The sequence below is a fragment of the Sciurus vulgaris genome, assembly GCF_902686455.1.
Source record: "Sciurus vulgaris genome assembly, chromosome: X".
Taxonomy (NCBI): Eukaryota; Metazoa; Chordata; class Mammalia; order Rodentia; family Sciuridae; genus Sciurus; species Sciurus vulgaris.
Window position 1 is genome coordinate 38914334 of NC_136471.1, and position 17262 is coordinate 38931595.

General features: G+C 39.5%; 1 protein-coding gene across 2 annotated transcripts in view; it reads left to right on the top strand.

Annotated features, from left to right (window-relative positions):
• LHFPL1 (LHFPL tetraspan subfamily member 1) overlaps positions 1-16515 on the top strand; it is a 102122-nt gene extending 85607 nt beyond the window's left edge. For both annotated transcript variants that reach the window (XM_079124871.1, XM_079124872.1), the window contains one exon: positions 15710-16515. In XM_079124871.1, coding sequence (XP_078980997.1) covers positions 15710-15891 — 182 coding nt within the window. In that variant the 3' untranslated portion in view covers positions 15892-16515. The remainder of the gene's footprint in view (positions 1-15709) is intronic.
• Positions 16516-17262: the final 747 nt, after the last annotated feature.

Genomic DNA, 17262 nt, shown 5'->3' on the forward strand with positions numbered 1-17262 from the left:
ACACGATGGCAGTAAAGTCAGCAAATTCATCTGGTTCTTTGCTGTTTTCTCAGTCCTGCTTCTGACCCTCATGGAAGAATGTGAATCACAATTTCTTTGCTTCCATTTCTTCCACTGGTGTCCCTTATGTAAACCTCACTGTTGGTTTCCTTTTCTTCCTTCACCATTTATTGCGAGTTAATTTCTCCTGTCTATTGTAGAATGAAATTGTCTTAAGCCTTTGTTTAAAAACAGAACCTATCTTATTTTTAATTTTTTCATATTTTTTATTGCTGCATTATAATGATACATAATAGTGGGTTTTGTTGTTACATATTTGTACATGCACACACTGTAATGCAATTATTTGGTCAGGATCATCATCCAGTGTTTTCCTTTTCCCTCCTGTCTTCCTTCCCTTGGTCTCTTTCCTCTTCTTTACTGATCTCCCTTTGATTTTCATGAGACCTTCCCAAACTTTCTTTTCCCTTTTCCTCTCTAGTTTCAACATATGAGAGAAAACACGTGAACCTTGACTTTGTGGGTTTGGCTTATTTCACTTAACATAATGCTCTCAAGGAGCAGAACCTATTTTAAATGGGTCTGAAGGTAAGGATGGGCCTGCACCCAATAAGCATTAAGAGTAACTGCTACTACTATGATTGTTGTGATAGGTCAAACAAACCCAGAAGGTTTATTAACACAGCTGATGGGTTTCAAAGACAGGGGCAAGGAGGAAAACCAGGGACAATTGCAATCCTAGTAGCAATTTCCTGCCTAGAGTTATAGGGGTGAATATTGTGTCTGTATTCTGTGTCATAATTTTTTTCAAGCCATTGTCACCAAGCTCCATCCAAATGAATTGTGACAAATGGTGAGAAACATTTAAAAGTTATCTCCCAAGTGAAAGCCCCTAGCACTGTGTCAAGTACAGTGTAGACAGTGTAGAGTCTCAATATATGTTAATTCCCTGTGGCTTTTTCTCTAAAAGCTCAACCAGTGTGGGCTGCACATAGAGTCATTTGGGCCCTTTCTCACAGATATGAAACCTGTACATATAGAGCAAATCCTAGGAATCTGTGTGTGTGTGTGTGTGTGTGTGTGTATGAATGTGTATACATATATACATTAAAACCCAGAGCCATATCCCCAGCCCTTTTTTAATATTTTGAGACAAAGTCTCACGAAGCTGCAGAGGCTGGCCTCAAATTTGTGACCCTTCTGCCTCAGCCTCCGCCAGAGTCTCTGGGATTACAGGCCTACACCACCACACCCAGTGAGAAATCTGTATCTTAAAGCTCTCCCACACATTTTGGGGAGCTGATAGACCAGTAGACAGTGTTTAGCTGAGAGAAAGAGGAGCTGAGAAATATTCATTGTTCTAGCCAGGAGGTAGGGCCGGGCCCCTGAGAACTTTGCAGAGGAAGGCAGCCCAGCCCAGGCGGTAGCTGTAATTGAGGGGAACCTCTAGGAGGGAACTGACCAGCGAGACCTCCCCACCGGGTGAGTCTTCCCTGCCGGGTGAGGTTTCCCCACAAGGACGGTAAAACCAGAGACTCAGGCCCAAACAGGCCTTGCCTCAGCCCACAGCCTAGGTCCCCTTTGGATGACCATGGGTCAACAAGTGGAGGCACCTCTGCCCACTAGCAGGGATTATACCCCACCTGAAGGCCACCACTCCTAGAGAGGCAGATTCCTTGTGGAGCTCCGCATTATCAACTTCCTCCAAGACTTCAGCCTACTGAAGGCTAAGGGGGGATATATATAGAAATCTTCAGGGACATTGTAAGTCAATAGAGGAAATCTGCAATATCTCAGCGGTCAACTGATACCTGAACAATATGAGAAAACAAGGAAAGAAAATGCTGCAAACAAATCTAGATGTTACATCAATGAAACCCAATGACAGCATGGCAGAAGAAATGACAGAAAAGGAGTTCAGAATGTACATAATTAAAATGATCAGAGAAGCAAACGATGAGATGAAAGAGCAAATGCAAGCATTGAATGATCGCACCAATCGACAGTTAAAAGAGCAAATACAGGAAGCAAAAGATCATTTCAATAAAGAGTTAGAGATATTGAAAAAAAACCAAACAGAAATCCTTGACATGAAAGAAACAATAAACCAAATTAAGAACTCCATAGAAAGCATATCCAATAGGATAGAACACCTGGAAGACAGAACCTCAGACATTGAAGACAAGATATTTAACCTTGAAAACAAAGTTGAACAAACAGAGAAGATGGTAAGAAATCATGAACAGAATCTACAAGAACTATGGGATATCATGAAAAGGCCAAATTTAAGAATTATTGGGATTGAGGAAGGCCTAGAGAAACAAGCCAAAGGAATGAACAATTTATTCAATGAAATAATATCAGAAAATTTCCCAAATCTGAAGAATGAAATGGAAAATCAAGTTCAAGAGGCTTATAGGACTCCAAATACAAAAAATTACAACAGACCCACACCAAGGCACATTATAATGAAAATACCTAACATACAAAATAAAGACAGAATTTTAAAAGCTGTGAGAGAAAAGAACCAAATTACATTCAGGGGGAAACCAATACAGATATCAGCAGACTTTTCAATCCAGACCCTAAAAGCTAGAAGGGCCTGGAACAACATTTTTCAAGCCCTGAAAGAAAATGGATGCCAACCAAGAATCTTATACCCAGCAAAACTTACCTTCAAATTTGATGATGAAATAAAATCCTTCCATGATAAACAAAAGCTAAAAGAATTTACAAAAAGAAAGCCAGCATTACAAAACATTCTCAGCAAAATATTCCATGAGGAAGAGATGAAAAACAAAGCAGCAAATCAGCAAAGGGAGGAATTATCCTAAAGGAATTGTCAAATAAAGGAGGAAACAAGTTGTGTCAAACAAATAAATAAATAAAATTTAAAAAATGAACCAAATGACCGGGAAACCAAATCATATCTCTATAATAACCCTGAATGTTAATGGCCTGAATTCATCAATCAAAAGACATAGACTGGCAGATTGGATTAAAAAGAAAGATCCAACAATATGTTGCCTGCAAGAGACTCACCTCATAGAAAAAGATACCCATAGACTAAAGGTGAAAGGATGGGGAAAAACATACCATGTGCATGGACTCAGCAAAAAAGCTGGAGTATCCATCCTCATTTCAGATAAAGTGGACTTCAAGCCAAAGTTAGTCAGAAGGGATAAAGAAGATCATTTCATACTGCTTAAGGGAAGCATAAATCAGCAAGATATAACAATCATAAACATCTATGCCCCAAACAGTGGCTCATCCATGTATGTCAAACAAATCCTTCTCAATTTCAGAAACCAAATAGACCATAACACAATAATACTAGGTGATTTTAACACGCCTCTCTCACCACTGGACAGATCTTCCAGACAAAAATTGAACAAAGAAACCATAGATCTCAATAACACAATCAATAATTTAGACTTAACGGACATTTATAGAATATACCATCCAACCAAGAGCGAATACACTTTCTTCTCAGCAGCACATGGATCCTTCTCTAAAATAGACCATATATTATGCCACAAAGCTAATGTTAGCAAATACAAGAAGATAGAGACACTAGCATGTATTCTATCAGATCATAATGGATTGAAGTTAGAAATAAATGAAAGAGTAAAACACAGAAACTATTCCAACATCTGGAGATTAAACAATATGCTATTATATGATGAATGGATAACAGAAGATATTAGGAAGGAAATTAAAAAATTCTTAGAGGTAAATGAGAACAAAGAAACATCATATCAAAATCTCTGGGACACTATGAAAGCAGTACTTAGAGGGAAATTTATTTCATGGAGCGCATTTAATAAAAGAAGTAAAACTCAACAAATAAACAACCTAACGCTACAGCTCAAAGCCCTAGAAAAAGAAGAACAGACCAACACCAAAAGTAGTAGAAGACAGGAAATAGTTAAACTCAGAGCTGAAATCAATGAAATTGAAACAAAAGAAACAATACAAAAAATTGACAAAATAAATAGTTGGTTCTTCGAAAAAATAAACAAAATTGATAAACCTTTAGCCACACTAACAAAGAGAAGACGAGAGAAAACCCAAATCACTAAAATTCGGAATGAACAAGGAAATATCACAACAGACAGGATTGAAATACAAAACATAATTAGAAGCTATTTTGAAAATCTATACTCCAACAAAATAGAAAATTTCGAAGACATCAACAGGTTTCTAGAGACATATGAATTGCCTAAACTGAACGAGGAGGACATAAACAATTTAAATAGACCAATTTCAAGTACTGAAATAGAAGAAGTCATCAAAAGCCTTCCAACAAAGAAAAGTCCGGGACCAGATGGGTTCTCAGCCGAGTTCTACAAAACCTTTAAAGAAGAGCTCATTCCAATACTTCTCAAAGTATTCCATAAAATAGAAGAGGAGGGAACCCTCCCAAACTCATTCTATGAAGCCAATATCACCCTGATACCTAAACCAGACAAAGACTCATCAAGGAAAGAAAATTTCAGACCAATATCCTTAATGAACATCGACACAAAAATTCTCAACAAAATTTTAGCAAATCGCATACAAAAACATATTAAAAAGATAGTGCACCATGATCAAGTGGGCTTCATCCCAGGTATGCAAGGTTGGTTCAACATCAGGAAATCAATAAACGTAATAAAAAAAAATATTCATTGTTCTAGACTCTGTGCTAAGTGTTTCCATAGCTAATGTGCCATCTTATTTGATCCTCCCAGCTATTAAGTAGCATCACTTCTGAAACTCAGAAAGATTAAATGACTTGCCCCAAGGTTCAGTTTATAAGTGACATGGCATGGCTTCAAATATAGTTCCCTGTAAGTCTCATCCCAGGCTTTTCTCTTTGTATCAAACTGACTTCCCTAGCTCACAAAATCCTTGGTCAAATCTCTGTACCCTTTCACTCAGTGGGGACTTTGGTCGGATACTTCATGTGGTTGCTCAGTTCTTTCCTGTAGAATGATCTTCTTGCTTCTATTGGTACTTAAAATGAATCAAACAAATGAAAGAGTACTAACTGAGATAAGGATGGTAAAAATACCTTGCAAATTGTAAGGTGCTATATTCATAGATGGTATTATTTGTGGCGTGTCTTATTACTCAGGGACCTAGTATCCAGGATAAGTCACTATGGTATATAACCGTTGGCTGATGGAGAATGGATGGAAATAGTCGATGCTTAATGCTGGCATTCCTGCAGTTGGACTAAGTCAATGGCTGAAATGAAGGAACACTCACTCTTGAGTCCTGAGGCAGGTCAGCTTGCAGAGTCTGGCCTTCCAGCATTCTTAAGAATTTGAGGATTATGTCAAAATGAATAGCAGTCGTTCAATTAACATATTCTGGTTCTTCACTATATACAAGATGCTGAATAAGGCACTGTAAAAATGCAGAGAATTCAAGGATATAATCTTCAAGGAGCTTGTAGTTTATTTGAGGAGACATTTATATAGCTATCTAACAAATTCAACCGTAAAGATGTCAAGCCAAATTTACTTCTTCATCAAAAGGAGTGAACACTGTCACAATGCTATGGCACACAAGGAGAACGCTAGACACTCTTTTTTCCCTTACTGTAAGTTCTCATCTGGATTACTGGAAAGAGTCCCTGACTTCCTTCCTCTTCGTAGTCCCAAAAATGTTGTACACCACCCTTTTTATCTACCTCCAATTACATGGCCAATGTGATGTTTCTAAAATTCATATCTGATGCCATTTATTCTATAGTGATAGTTTCCCATTGCCTTCAAAATAAAGTCTAGATTCTATAGCAAGGCCTGCAGGGACTATGGCCATCACGTCCATCACCACTCTGTCTTCTGCTCTTGCCTGGCCTCCTTAAAAATGTCATTTTCTTTAACAACTTTGCAACTTTACAGATGTCACTCCCTTTTCTAGGAATACCCTTCTCCCTTTCTTTACCTAGCCAACTTCTTACTCTTCCTTGAAGCATCTTTTCCCTCTTTAAGCTGGATTTAATACCTATTATCTGCATGCTTGTAGCACTCACCATCATAGCACCTGCCACACTAATAGCCTGTTTACCTGTCCAATTTATGGCTTCCTTTCACTTATCTGGCTTATTGATCTTACCTACATGGGAAAAACTTGTTTAAAGAGTTTAATACAGCCAGACTCAGTGGTGCACACTTGTAATCCCAGGGACTTGGGAGGCTGAGGCAGGAAGATCCCAAGTTTGAAGCCAGCCTCAGCAACTTAGTGAGGCCCTAAGCAACTTAGTGAGACACTGTCCCAAAATAAAACATAAAAAGGACTGGGCATGTGGCTCAGTGGTTAAGTGCCCCTAGGTTCAATCTCCAGTGCTGAAAATAAAACCAGCTTACTACACTGCCTGACATGTGGAAGCATTTGATTGATATTAGCTACTCTGTTCCAGTTCAAGTGGTGCTGAGAAAGTTTAAGTGGATATAAGCAGGGGGCTATTAGGCAGATGTTAAGAGGAGTGGAGCCAATTTCTTAGAAACCAAGTGTCCTAGAGAGCTTATGCTGAATCAAAGAGGTCCAATATTTGGTTAGCTGATGTTTTTTTTATCTGTCTCCTTGGGGAGAGTGCCCAAAGCTATTCTGAGAAGCTAATTCAGGTATGACTGATAGGCCGTACAAAGGGCAACACAGGGTAACAAGGAAGTTTTTCCACAGGCAGGTGGGGTCAATCTGGAGAAAGACCAAGAAATACAATTTAAGTTGGCCTGAGACATTTTAAAGTACCACAAAGGCGATAGCTATACAGGAAATGAAATAAAAAGCAAATATAGGCAAAACCTGAGGACATCTCAGAAGCAAACACTCAATAGTGACAGGGAAGGTTTCAATAGAAGGACTCAGTTTGCTTGGCAGAACTGTGCATGAGAGATGTACTCAGTCAAATAAGGACATCTCTGTCATCATGAGGACTTGGCTTTTCACTCCTCACACCTCTGACTTCTAGAAAGTGCCCTGGTCTTCTATTACCTTTCAGAGCCTTGGATGGGACCAAGATGAAGTTGGGAACCCAGAAAGTCCTACTTCTGTAACAGATCTGACAGGGTTAAAGCACCAGTGCCTCCCTGCAATAATGTGTTTACCTGAACAAGTGAAATTTTCAGAATTTTTTTCCTTCATCTCTGCCAAGGGATCCTGGCAGGCTTCTGGAATATTCACTAGGTTCTGGGCCTCCAATCTGGGCTGCTGGTGACACTCACACCCAGGCTGGAGTGTGAGAAGAGAGCTGTTCTCATAGCTTTGGCTGTCTTTTTACGGGGACTGTGGTGGGGGTGGTAGGGTGTTTGGCAATTGCTCTTGAATTCGTTGGCTTTGCTTTATCTTTGAAGATTATTCATCTGTTTTCTGGAACCTAGTGGAGAAAGTTCTCTGCTCATTTAGCTTGGCTGCATTAAAAATAGTTTTATGTTGCTGCCTATGCAGACCCTAAAGTCACCTCTGAACAGAAGGGACCACCAGCTTCTTCCTAAACCCTACTGCTTCCATTGTCATAAAATTCAGGTCTCTGTGGCAAAAAATATGCCAAATCAGCAAATAGCAATCCCCTCCTTCCCTCACCACCCCTACCATACACTCCAAACAGCAGTTTAGGAGGTAAGTTGTAGCCTAATTTCATCAACTTAAATGGTGCCACAGTGATGGGAAGAATGGTTAGCTTACCTGAGCTGAATTTGCACTGGAAAAAATAATACCCTCACTAGAAAGAGGTCTGGTTCCTCCCACTTCTCAGTCCACACATACCCATGATCTTAGTGTTCTTTGTTAGTCAGCATTTTATCCCTGAGAATATCAACTTACAGGAAGAAAGTTATTTTGGCTCACAGTTTTAGAAGTTTCAGTCCATTGTCAGTTGGCTCCATTACTTTGGGCCTGAAGTAAGGTAGAGCATTATGGTGGAAGGGCATGGCAAAGGAATGCTGCTCAGGTTATGGCAGCAGGGAAGCAGAGAGAGGAGTCAGGGGAAAAAGATATGATATCCAAGGGCATGCACCCAAGGACTCACTCGCAATTAGGCTCCTCCTCTTACAGTTTCTACCACATCCCAAAATTGTTTAACTATGAATTCCTTAATGGATTAATCCACTAATGAGGTCAGAACCCACATGATCCAATTACTTTCCAGAAGCCCCACTTCTGAACATTGCTGTTTTGGGAATCAAGCATTCAGTACACCAGTTTTGGGGGGACAATTCATATCCAAACCACAACATGTTCTAATTTTCTTGCACCTACCCCATTAGTCTCCTTTTGTTCTTTGATCTCTACTTCATTCCTTCACTCTCTGCTATTAAATTCTAAAATTTCCTTGGTATCTCATTGTAGCTGAGGGTCTTGCTATAAGAGACAGTATAAACATCCTGGTTTGATATGGAGAAAGTTGTGAAGGCTTCCACAGATGGCTCCCAAACAGACATGTCTACATATCTGCCTTGACTCCTTTCACTGGAAGGTGAGATTGAGGATGATAAGCAGGTTCTCACAGGTGTTTTTATGACCTTGGGCTCACTTCTTGCCTTATCTTGCCTATATAAGGCCAGAGCATATCTCACCAACTTTCTAGTTACTGGAGTACACAAGCTGCCAAAAAGATGTTAGACTTCTCCCCAATTTCCTGACTCTAAGAATTCAGATCTCACCCTTGTAGAGAAACACAACCTCCTTTCTACACTCTAGAATCATTCATATTCTCCAAACAGCTTTATCCCTTCTTCTCCCACTCTGAAACTCCAAGTTCCTTTGCAATTTCTATCCCTTCCCCTCTCAGCAGCCTCTCTCCTAACATACCAATATCCAGAGATTCTTACCACTGATCCTAGATTGCAAGCATGATTTTCTAAGAGCTCTCAGAACTTGATTGTTGGTAATACCTGTGTCAAATCAACCTTCAAATATCTGACAGTTTCATTATATCACCTCTAGCTGTAGTCAGTTTGGGAGGTATTAGTTGTCATAATTTGCTTTCTGTATTTCTGCCCCCATCTCTTCCTCTTACTTTTCAGGGTTTCAGGTTCCATCAGATGATTCTCTAAAAGAGAAGATTCAAGAAACTCAAAAGGTAGACTTATCTCATTCTCTTTGTATGCCTTTTTCAACATTTCATTTCATTTTCACTATTTGCTTCCCTCTTCTTCCAAGGAGGACCCCTTGCTTTAGATTGGTTCTCCAGCATTCATGGCTTCTAACCTGGTATTCTGAACATGTCCTCTGAAGGTGGATTCTCTCTGTTAGACTCTGTCCTATTGTAATTTCAACTCTGATGCCCACATCAATGCTAGGTCCTACCACAAGCATTAGTTTTGGGCTAACTCCTCCCAGTAGCTTATCAGTATAACTTGACAGCTGGCTAGAGAGTAGATCTTTAAAGACCATAGGACTGGGGCTCTATAGAAAGTGGTCACTTGACGTGACAACCAGTGACAATTTTTCTCTAAACAGTAGAGTTATAATAATATAATTTAATGCTGAATCAAAGGAAACAGAGTCAAACTCCAAACCAATTTGATTTGCAACTTGGAAGAAAAGCAACATGTCTTGATTTAAATGTCAGGCCCACTGCTGAGTGATGATTTAATAACTTTTATGAGGAATCCTGTCACAGCAAATTCAACACTGGAATAGAGTGACTCACAGATAGGGTGTTAGAAACGATATAGAAGCACACAGAAAGGAACAGGCTTATCTCAGGGCTCATCCAGAAACTTTGCATAAAGCTAATTTGCAGTTAGAACCCTTCTCTCTCTGTCCTGTCATGCAGTCTTTTGCTTCACAGATATTCAGGCATGGACGTAGAGAAAACCTCAGTGTGATGTCAGCAATACTTTCTGAGGACAAAGGCCCTTGAACAAGTCTAGAGTGGAGGTTAAGAATCTGTGCATTCAACCCAAAGGCAAGGTAGCAACAAGTCTGGCTCTTTCTCAAGGTATTACAAGAATTCATCTGGTCCTACTGCCCTGTCTTTGGGAGGTATTTAATTATCACCCACCCCCATTTTCAGGGTGAGAGAGCTTAGACCCAGTGGAGTTAAAAGAGTTTTTCAAAGTCTATGGTCCTAACTCCCAGGAAATCAGAACTTCCTCCTCAGCACCATGTAGATCTCTCTCTTGACCTTCTCTAGTTTTCCAGGAAACTTCAATCCTGGTCTGCTTCCCATGTCAAAAAGGAACCATGCATGGTCATTCTTAAATGAGGACATTCCATTCTGTTGGACTAATCGTTCAGTGGCCAAGGTTCATTTTGAAGGGAATTTAATGTGTAAATATCTGGTGTTTGCCTAGAGGAGAGTTGCTCAACCTCCACAATATTGACATTTTTGGCTAGATCCTTCTTTGTTGTAGGAAACTGTTTTATGCATTGTTGGATGTGCAACAGTATCCTTGGCTTCTAGTTAACTGTTTGTCTCCCTTCCAATCTTTTACAAAGGGCTTTCAGGTTAATATTCCCAAACTATACCTCTAACAGGGTGACTCTCAATGAGAAGAAACATCCCCTTACCCCAGGGACATTTGGCAATGATGTCAATATTTTTCTTTTCTTTCTTAAATTGTCTTCTCTTTTTTAAAAAAGCTTATTTATTTATTCACTTACTCGTGGTGTTGGGGATGGAATCCATGGCCTCATGCATGCTTAGGCAAGCACTCTATTATAGAACTATACCCCCTACCCATTTATCATTTTCTGGAACAGGAAGGGACAATTTGCTGTGGACATCCAGTAGGTAGTATCCAGGGTACCACGATATACAGGGTAACTTCTTTCTACACATTTTCCCTCCCCACCCCAGCAAAGAATTCTTCAGTCTGAGTCAGATGTGGTGGCTCACGCCTGTAATCCCACGAGCTCAGGAAGCTGAGGCAGGAGAACCTCCAGTTTGAAGCCAGCCTCAGCAACTTAACAAGGCCCTAAGTAACTCAGCGAGACCCTGTCTCAAAATAATGGATGAAATTGGAGAATATCATGCTAAGTGACATAAACCAATCTCAAAAAACCAAAGGGTGAATGATTTTGCAGATAAGGGGATGGTGATACATAATGGGGGGTGGGAAGGAGGCAAGAATGGAGGAAGGAGGAACTGTATAGAAGGAAAAGAGGGATGGGAGGGGATGGGGGAAGGAAAAAAAAATAACAGAATGAATCAAACACCATTACTCCATGTAAATGTATGATTACACAAATGGTATGCCTCTACTTCATGTACAACCAGAGAAACAAGTTGTACCCCATTTCTTTACAATTAAAAAAAGATTTATATCAAAATAAATAAATAAATAAATAAATAAATAAATAAATACATAGGGCTTCAGATGTGGCTCAGTGGTTAAGTGCCCCTAGGCTCAATTTCAAGTACAAAAATTAAAAAAATTATCCAGTCTGAAATATCAATAGTGTCAAGGTGGAGAAAACTTGCTCTATCAAATCATCTCTTGGTCAAGAACATTCCATTGTTTTCTGCTACTTTGAGAAAGATAACAGATTTATGAACATCTCTGATGTAGATATGGCTTATTATATGCCAACTATTGCTCCTTTACTAAAACAATTCTGACTGATATGCTGCTCCTGAAACATGTCATCTGCTTTCTCACTCTTATAACTTCCCTCACACTAACCACTCCCTCTGTCTGAAATGCCCACTTTCCACTTTTAAAGCCAAGTTGAAATGCCATCTCCTCTATAAAGCCTTACCTGAGCCTGAATTCTACTAGCTACAAATAATTTCTCTTTTCCTCAATATTCTTATAATCTTTTCTCATGTGTCTCTTAAAGCACTTATATTCATAGCATAATGGCAAATTTGAATTGGAATGGGCTTTTAGAAATTTCTTTAGTAAAATTTCTCCCATTTAAAGAAAAGGAAACAGAGGCCCAGAAATGTGATGTGATCAGTTGAAGGTATTGTACTTTCCCATAAGATTTAGACCATAATAATTTGTGTCCTTGACTTTGTTCTGACATGATAGACATGGATTGCATTGAGCTTTTAGTTTTGAGTTTTGAGCTTCAGATGAGGCCTGGCCTTCAAACCTAAACACTGACACTTTTAGGTAATAAGTTTCATTTCTAACACAAGTTTTCTTTCCTTTCTGAAACTCACATCCTACCACCATATATGGAAATAATTAAGAGAGTTGTGAGAATCAAATGAGATGATGTATTCAAAATGCTTGGCACATAGTAGTCCCTCAATAATTATTTGTCAGAAGAATATAAGAATCAACAGTACTTTGATGGGATTTCCTAAAGCATGATTAGGGGCAAAGAGTAGCAGACTTGGTCTGGATCCCCTGCTTTTATCTCTTCTACTTCTGAGTGATTTCCTAGAGCTATTCCTGAGCCTTATATTCCAGCCTGTAAACGGAATACAATAAAGTCTGCAGTCCTCCTCCCAGTGACAGAAATGATGTTAATCTCCAGAGTTTTCATTCTGTGAATTCCATAGCCATTTTATAAAAACACCTACTTTGAACAAGTAAGTGTATATGTATGTGTGTTTGTTTGTGTGTGTGTGTGTGTGTGTGTGTGTGTGTATGTGTGTTCGTGTGTTTAGGGGAGATGCAGTAAGAAGGAGGATACAGATCTATTGGCTGATGACTTCAATATGGTATTCTTCAGTCTACTCTTTCCAGAGTCTACCACTGTTCATATCAAGGCCACTTTGGAGATAGTTGGATTCCTTTCTCTAAGGAGGCTGCTCTTTCAAATCTGTCCTTTCTCTGGGAGACTTTCATAATTTTCATAGTTTTATAGTTGGGTTTCACCATTGAAAGCACCCAGAAACCACTTCGGACATGGGAACTCACGCAAGAGATTTTATTAAGCAAACAGGCAGTGTCTCCCTGCAGGGTGAGAGAGAGAAAATGAGAGGAAAAGAGAGAGAAAGTGCCACAAGAGAAAGAGAGTGAAAGTCAGGAGGAGAGAGCATGAAAACGAGGAGGAGGAGAGAGAGAGAAAATGGCAGGGAAGCTATTCTTAAGTAGTTTGCAGGCTAATAACAGACCAATGACTGATGAGAATGTTCACAGACTGACAATCTGGACCAATGACTGCTGAGAATGTTCACAGGTTGACGAGTGGACCAATGACTGGCTAGGATGTTCGCAGACTGACAATCTGAACCAATGACTGCTGAGAATGTTCACAGTCTAATGAGTGGACCAATAGCTGGCTGGGATGTTCACAGATTGACAATCTGGGTTGTAAAATGGTAGGGGGGAGGGAGAATAATAGCAGATATGATGCCAACAACCATGATTTTGGTTGGGGACACAGGAATTTCAGAAAGTTATAATACTATCCAGGTCTGTTGGTAAAATACTATCTCCTCAAAAGGACTAACTCTTTACTAACTCTTTACTTGTACAAGAGCATCTGTACATGAACTGCTTTCAAAGAGCCATATGCTCTTTGATAAGGGAATTTTACTTAGCAAAGTCAGGAAATGTTTCACAGAAGAATTAATGACTGTGCTGAGCTCTTAAGAATGATTGTCTAGGGGCTGGGGTTATAGCTCAGTGGTGGAACACTTTCGTAGCACATGTGAGGCACTGGATTCCAACCTCAGCACCACATACAAATAAATAAATAAAATAAAGGTATTGTGTCCATCTACAACTAATTTTTTTTAAAAGAATGATTGACTAAGCAAAGAGAATGGTAGAAAGTATAGACATACATGTGCACATTCAGTAATCATTTTTTGCAAAAGAAAGAATGTGAAGAGGCCTTCTGGAGGAAAGGTTCAGGGCACATTCTAGAAACAAATAGAATACTACTTACCCATTTCACAACCCTAATTCAAAATTTAAACCAGAGTTTTGGGTGTTGAAGGTCAAATATGCAAGAGTACCCAGCTTCAAAGTACTATTAGACTAGATCACACATGTTAAATTGTACCCACTGGGGAAAAGCACATGAAGCATTATCAAGAAAAGAAACAATTTAGAATGGAGGAAAGGGCAGATGAAAATATGTGAAATATTAATATTCCTTCTAATGTTTTGCTTAACAGCTATGTATGAGGTATATGGACAGATTTCTAGATAGCTGCTTGGTTGAGGTGACTTGAGAACAATGAAATAAAACAGGCAAGGTTTCCAGCAAATGCCAATTCCTAAACAGTTTTCTGTAAAAGGTATGAATTGGTGAATAAGGAGAGAAGGTGTTTCTGGCTGAGGAGACAGTATGAGTGATGACTTGGTGGTACAAAGACTATTTCTGAGGTGGGAGATTTGTGATAAATTAGATTGACATGTATGGAAAAGCAAAACAGCATTACTTGGGGCCATCTCAGAGTCTTTCTATGACACATCAACTAGTCAATTAAAAGGAGGAAAATTAGGGTTCACTGGGTACCATGAGAACAGAAATAATTGCTTATTTATTTGAATTGAACCTTTAAAGATAAACTGTCATAAATCTCAGTCTTGACATCCTCAACTGAGCGTAGTCAAATCTAGCTTTCTGCAAGACTGTGAGGTAAGTAAAGGCTGCTGCCTACTTCTCTTCTCAGGACCTCTCTGCAATTTTGTATAATTGGGCAACTACCACAATTTCTGGAGTCCTGTTTGCTTATGCACTTTATTTTAGCAGTTAGTTACTCTCATACCTCATAAAATAATAGCTATTTTTTCCCTGGGCTTCAGTACTTTTTGAAAGATTGTTGAAAAAAAAAATACAAATCCTTTGAACAAAGGAATCTACCTCTGATAAGATGGCAGCTGGTGGGATGAATATATGTGAGCAGATACCTTTTCCCATTACTCTTCAAATCAAAACTATCTCCTAGAAACTTGGCTTTGATTCCAATGTATACCTCTCCTCCCTAGTGTTGAAAGGCTGGATTAGGAGACAGACATGTAGTAAGAAAGAAGGGATTTGATTTTGTCTGTCAAATCTCTTGATTACTCAGCATATGGCTCTTTGAAAGCAGTCCATGTACAGAGGTATATCACTCAGGTTAAAAGCATGGAGATTTTGCTGGATGTGGCAGCACATCCTGTAATCCCAGCTACTCAGTAGACCTTGGCAGGAGGATTGCATGTTCATGGCCAGCCTGGGCAACTTAGCAGAACTGGCCAAAAATTAAAAAAAAAAAATAACAGAAAGGACTGGAGATGTAGTAGAGCACCTCAGAGCTCAATCCCCAGTAACTCAAAAAGGTGTGAAAACTTGAAGTCATCATGCACCATGGTTCATATCCTGACTGCCACTTTCTAGCTGAGAGATTTTTTACAGCTAACTTAATATGTGCCTTGGTTGCCTCATCTTTTGTTAAGAACAAATAAGAGTTACCATATCATATATTTACTGTGATGATCAATGTGTAAACAAACAGCTTAGCATAATGTTTGACACTTCATCAAGTTGCTGTGGTCATCATTGTCATTAGCAGCATTGCCACACTATCATTGCCCAACCACCCCAGTTTAACTCTCTAACAGGAAAATAAAATTTTGCAGTCTTTTGCTAAAGGAGAAACCCATAGTCAGCAAAGAAAGAAAAAAGGAAATAGGAAATCCAGTTGCATTCACTATTTCCTATTGTCACTCTACCCATAATAATAATAACCCTAACCATAATAATAAAAGAGAATGTATAAAGACTATACTTACAAGGATCAGTTCTATAGTTTGTTCCCAAAGAGAATGTATGAGAAGACAATCCAACCCTTATGTCTCTGTCCCTGTTTCCACAGGTACCTGTCGTCTTGGCTGGGCCTATTATTGTGCTGGAGGTGGAGCAGCTGCAGCTATGTTGATCTGTACCTGGCTCTCTTGCTTTGCTGGAAGAAACCCCAAGCCAGTCATGTTGGTGGAAAGCATCATGAAGAATACCAATTCGTATGCTATGGAGCTTGACCACTGCCTAAAACCTTGAGCTTGGAAAGAAGATTGGTTGGAGAGGGTGGGAAAGGGGAGGGAAGGGAACCCTGAAAGGAAGTATTAAGACTAGGCCAGTTGGCACCCACCTGCCAGTATCAGTAGTGTAGCCTAGTGTTTGCATGTTGTTTTAAACCCAACTGCCATTCTTTTTTTTCCCTGTAAGCCAGTGGGCCAGTGGCTATTTACAAAATTCATCTAGAGCAATGATTTTCTCAAAAATTTACTCAACCAGGGTATTTTACAGACACCCAAGTCCTAAGTGTTCCTTTCAGCAAAATAAGGAGAAGATCTCACCTGAAAGGTAATTGCACAATCAAGCAGCCCTTCAGAATTGTCTAACTCCTGTCTTCCACTTACCTTAAAGCTTAAAGGCTAAGTAAGAACAGTTGTACAGGGAGGGACCAAGAGATGGACAGGGGTGGTTCCTATCACTCTGTTTATATGTCCCTCTCCTTGGTATTTTTTGACACTGCCAAATGTCTCTGGAATAATGCTTCCCCAATTTATTGACTTTCTCATGACTATACCTTCTGTATTTCTTCCTTCCTAGTTGTGGGGAAGCTTGGTGGGAGAGTAACTTGCAGTGGAGAAAACATTAATCGAGAATGTTTGCATACAATCTGGGACCCCTTCTGCACACATGCTTTAAAATATTTATAGGAATTCATTTTTTGTTGTATTTGGGTGACTGGCATCAAAATATAGTGGTAAGTACTCCCTAATTACTTATAGACACAGAAATGATGTTCAACTGTTTTGAGAAGATACTAACATTTGTTGGGCACTCAATAAATATGAATTCAGAGTGATGATGACAAGGATGTTGCTGCTGGATCCTTATTAAAATTTCTATCAGAGTTCATTATAATTGACTAGGAAATCCTTAGTGGCATTTGGCCCCTATAATCACTCCTAGTGTGATACAAGTTTCTCAGCCTGTTTCAATGACTGTTCATCAAATGATCTCGTCTCCATCTGGGGTGAGTTAGACATGAAAGAACACAGCCCTGATGTCACCTAGGGCTGATGTATTTTTAGGCCTGGCCTCTCTCCCATCTGTGCTCAAGGCTGACTGATGGTGTAGAAGAACTTGGTGTCTCCTGGGGGCAAAATTAGTCTCACCCTCTCTTCCCCTCCCAGTTAATTCAGGCCAGCTCTATCATTCCATAACTACAGTTTTAAGGACTGGGGAGGGTCTGTGACTCAAGCTCATCTGTTTCTATTCTTAATCATTCCAACTTGATTTGTATACAGCCCTACCTCAAGGGAGAGGAATGGAAACACTGGCTTCATGAGTTATAGTCCCATCCCCCAAAGAGTCAGCATTCTTATATTGACATTATGTAAGTCAGCAAATTCAAATACA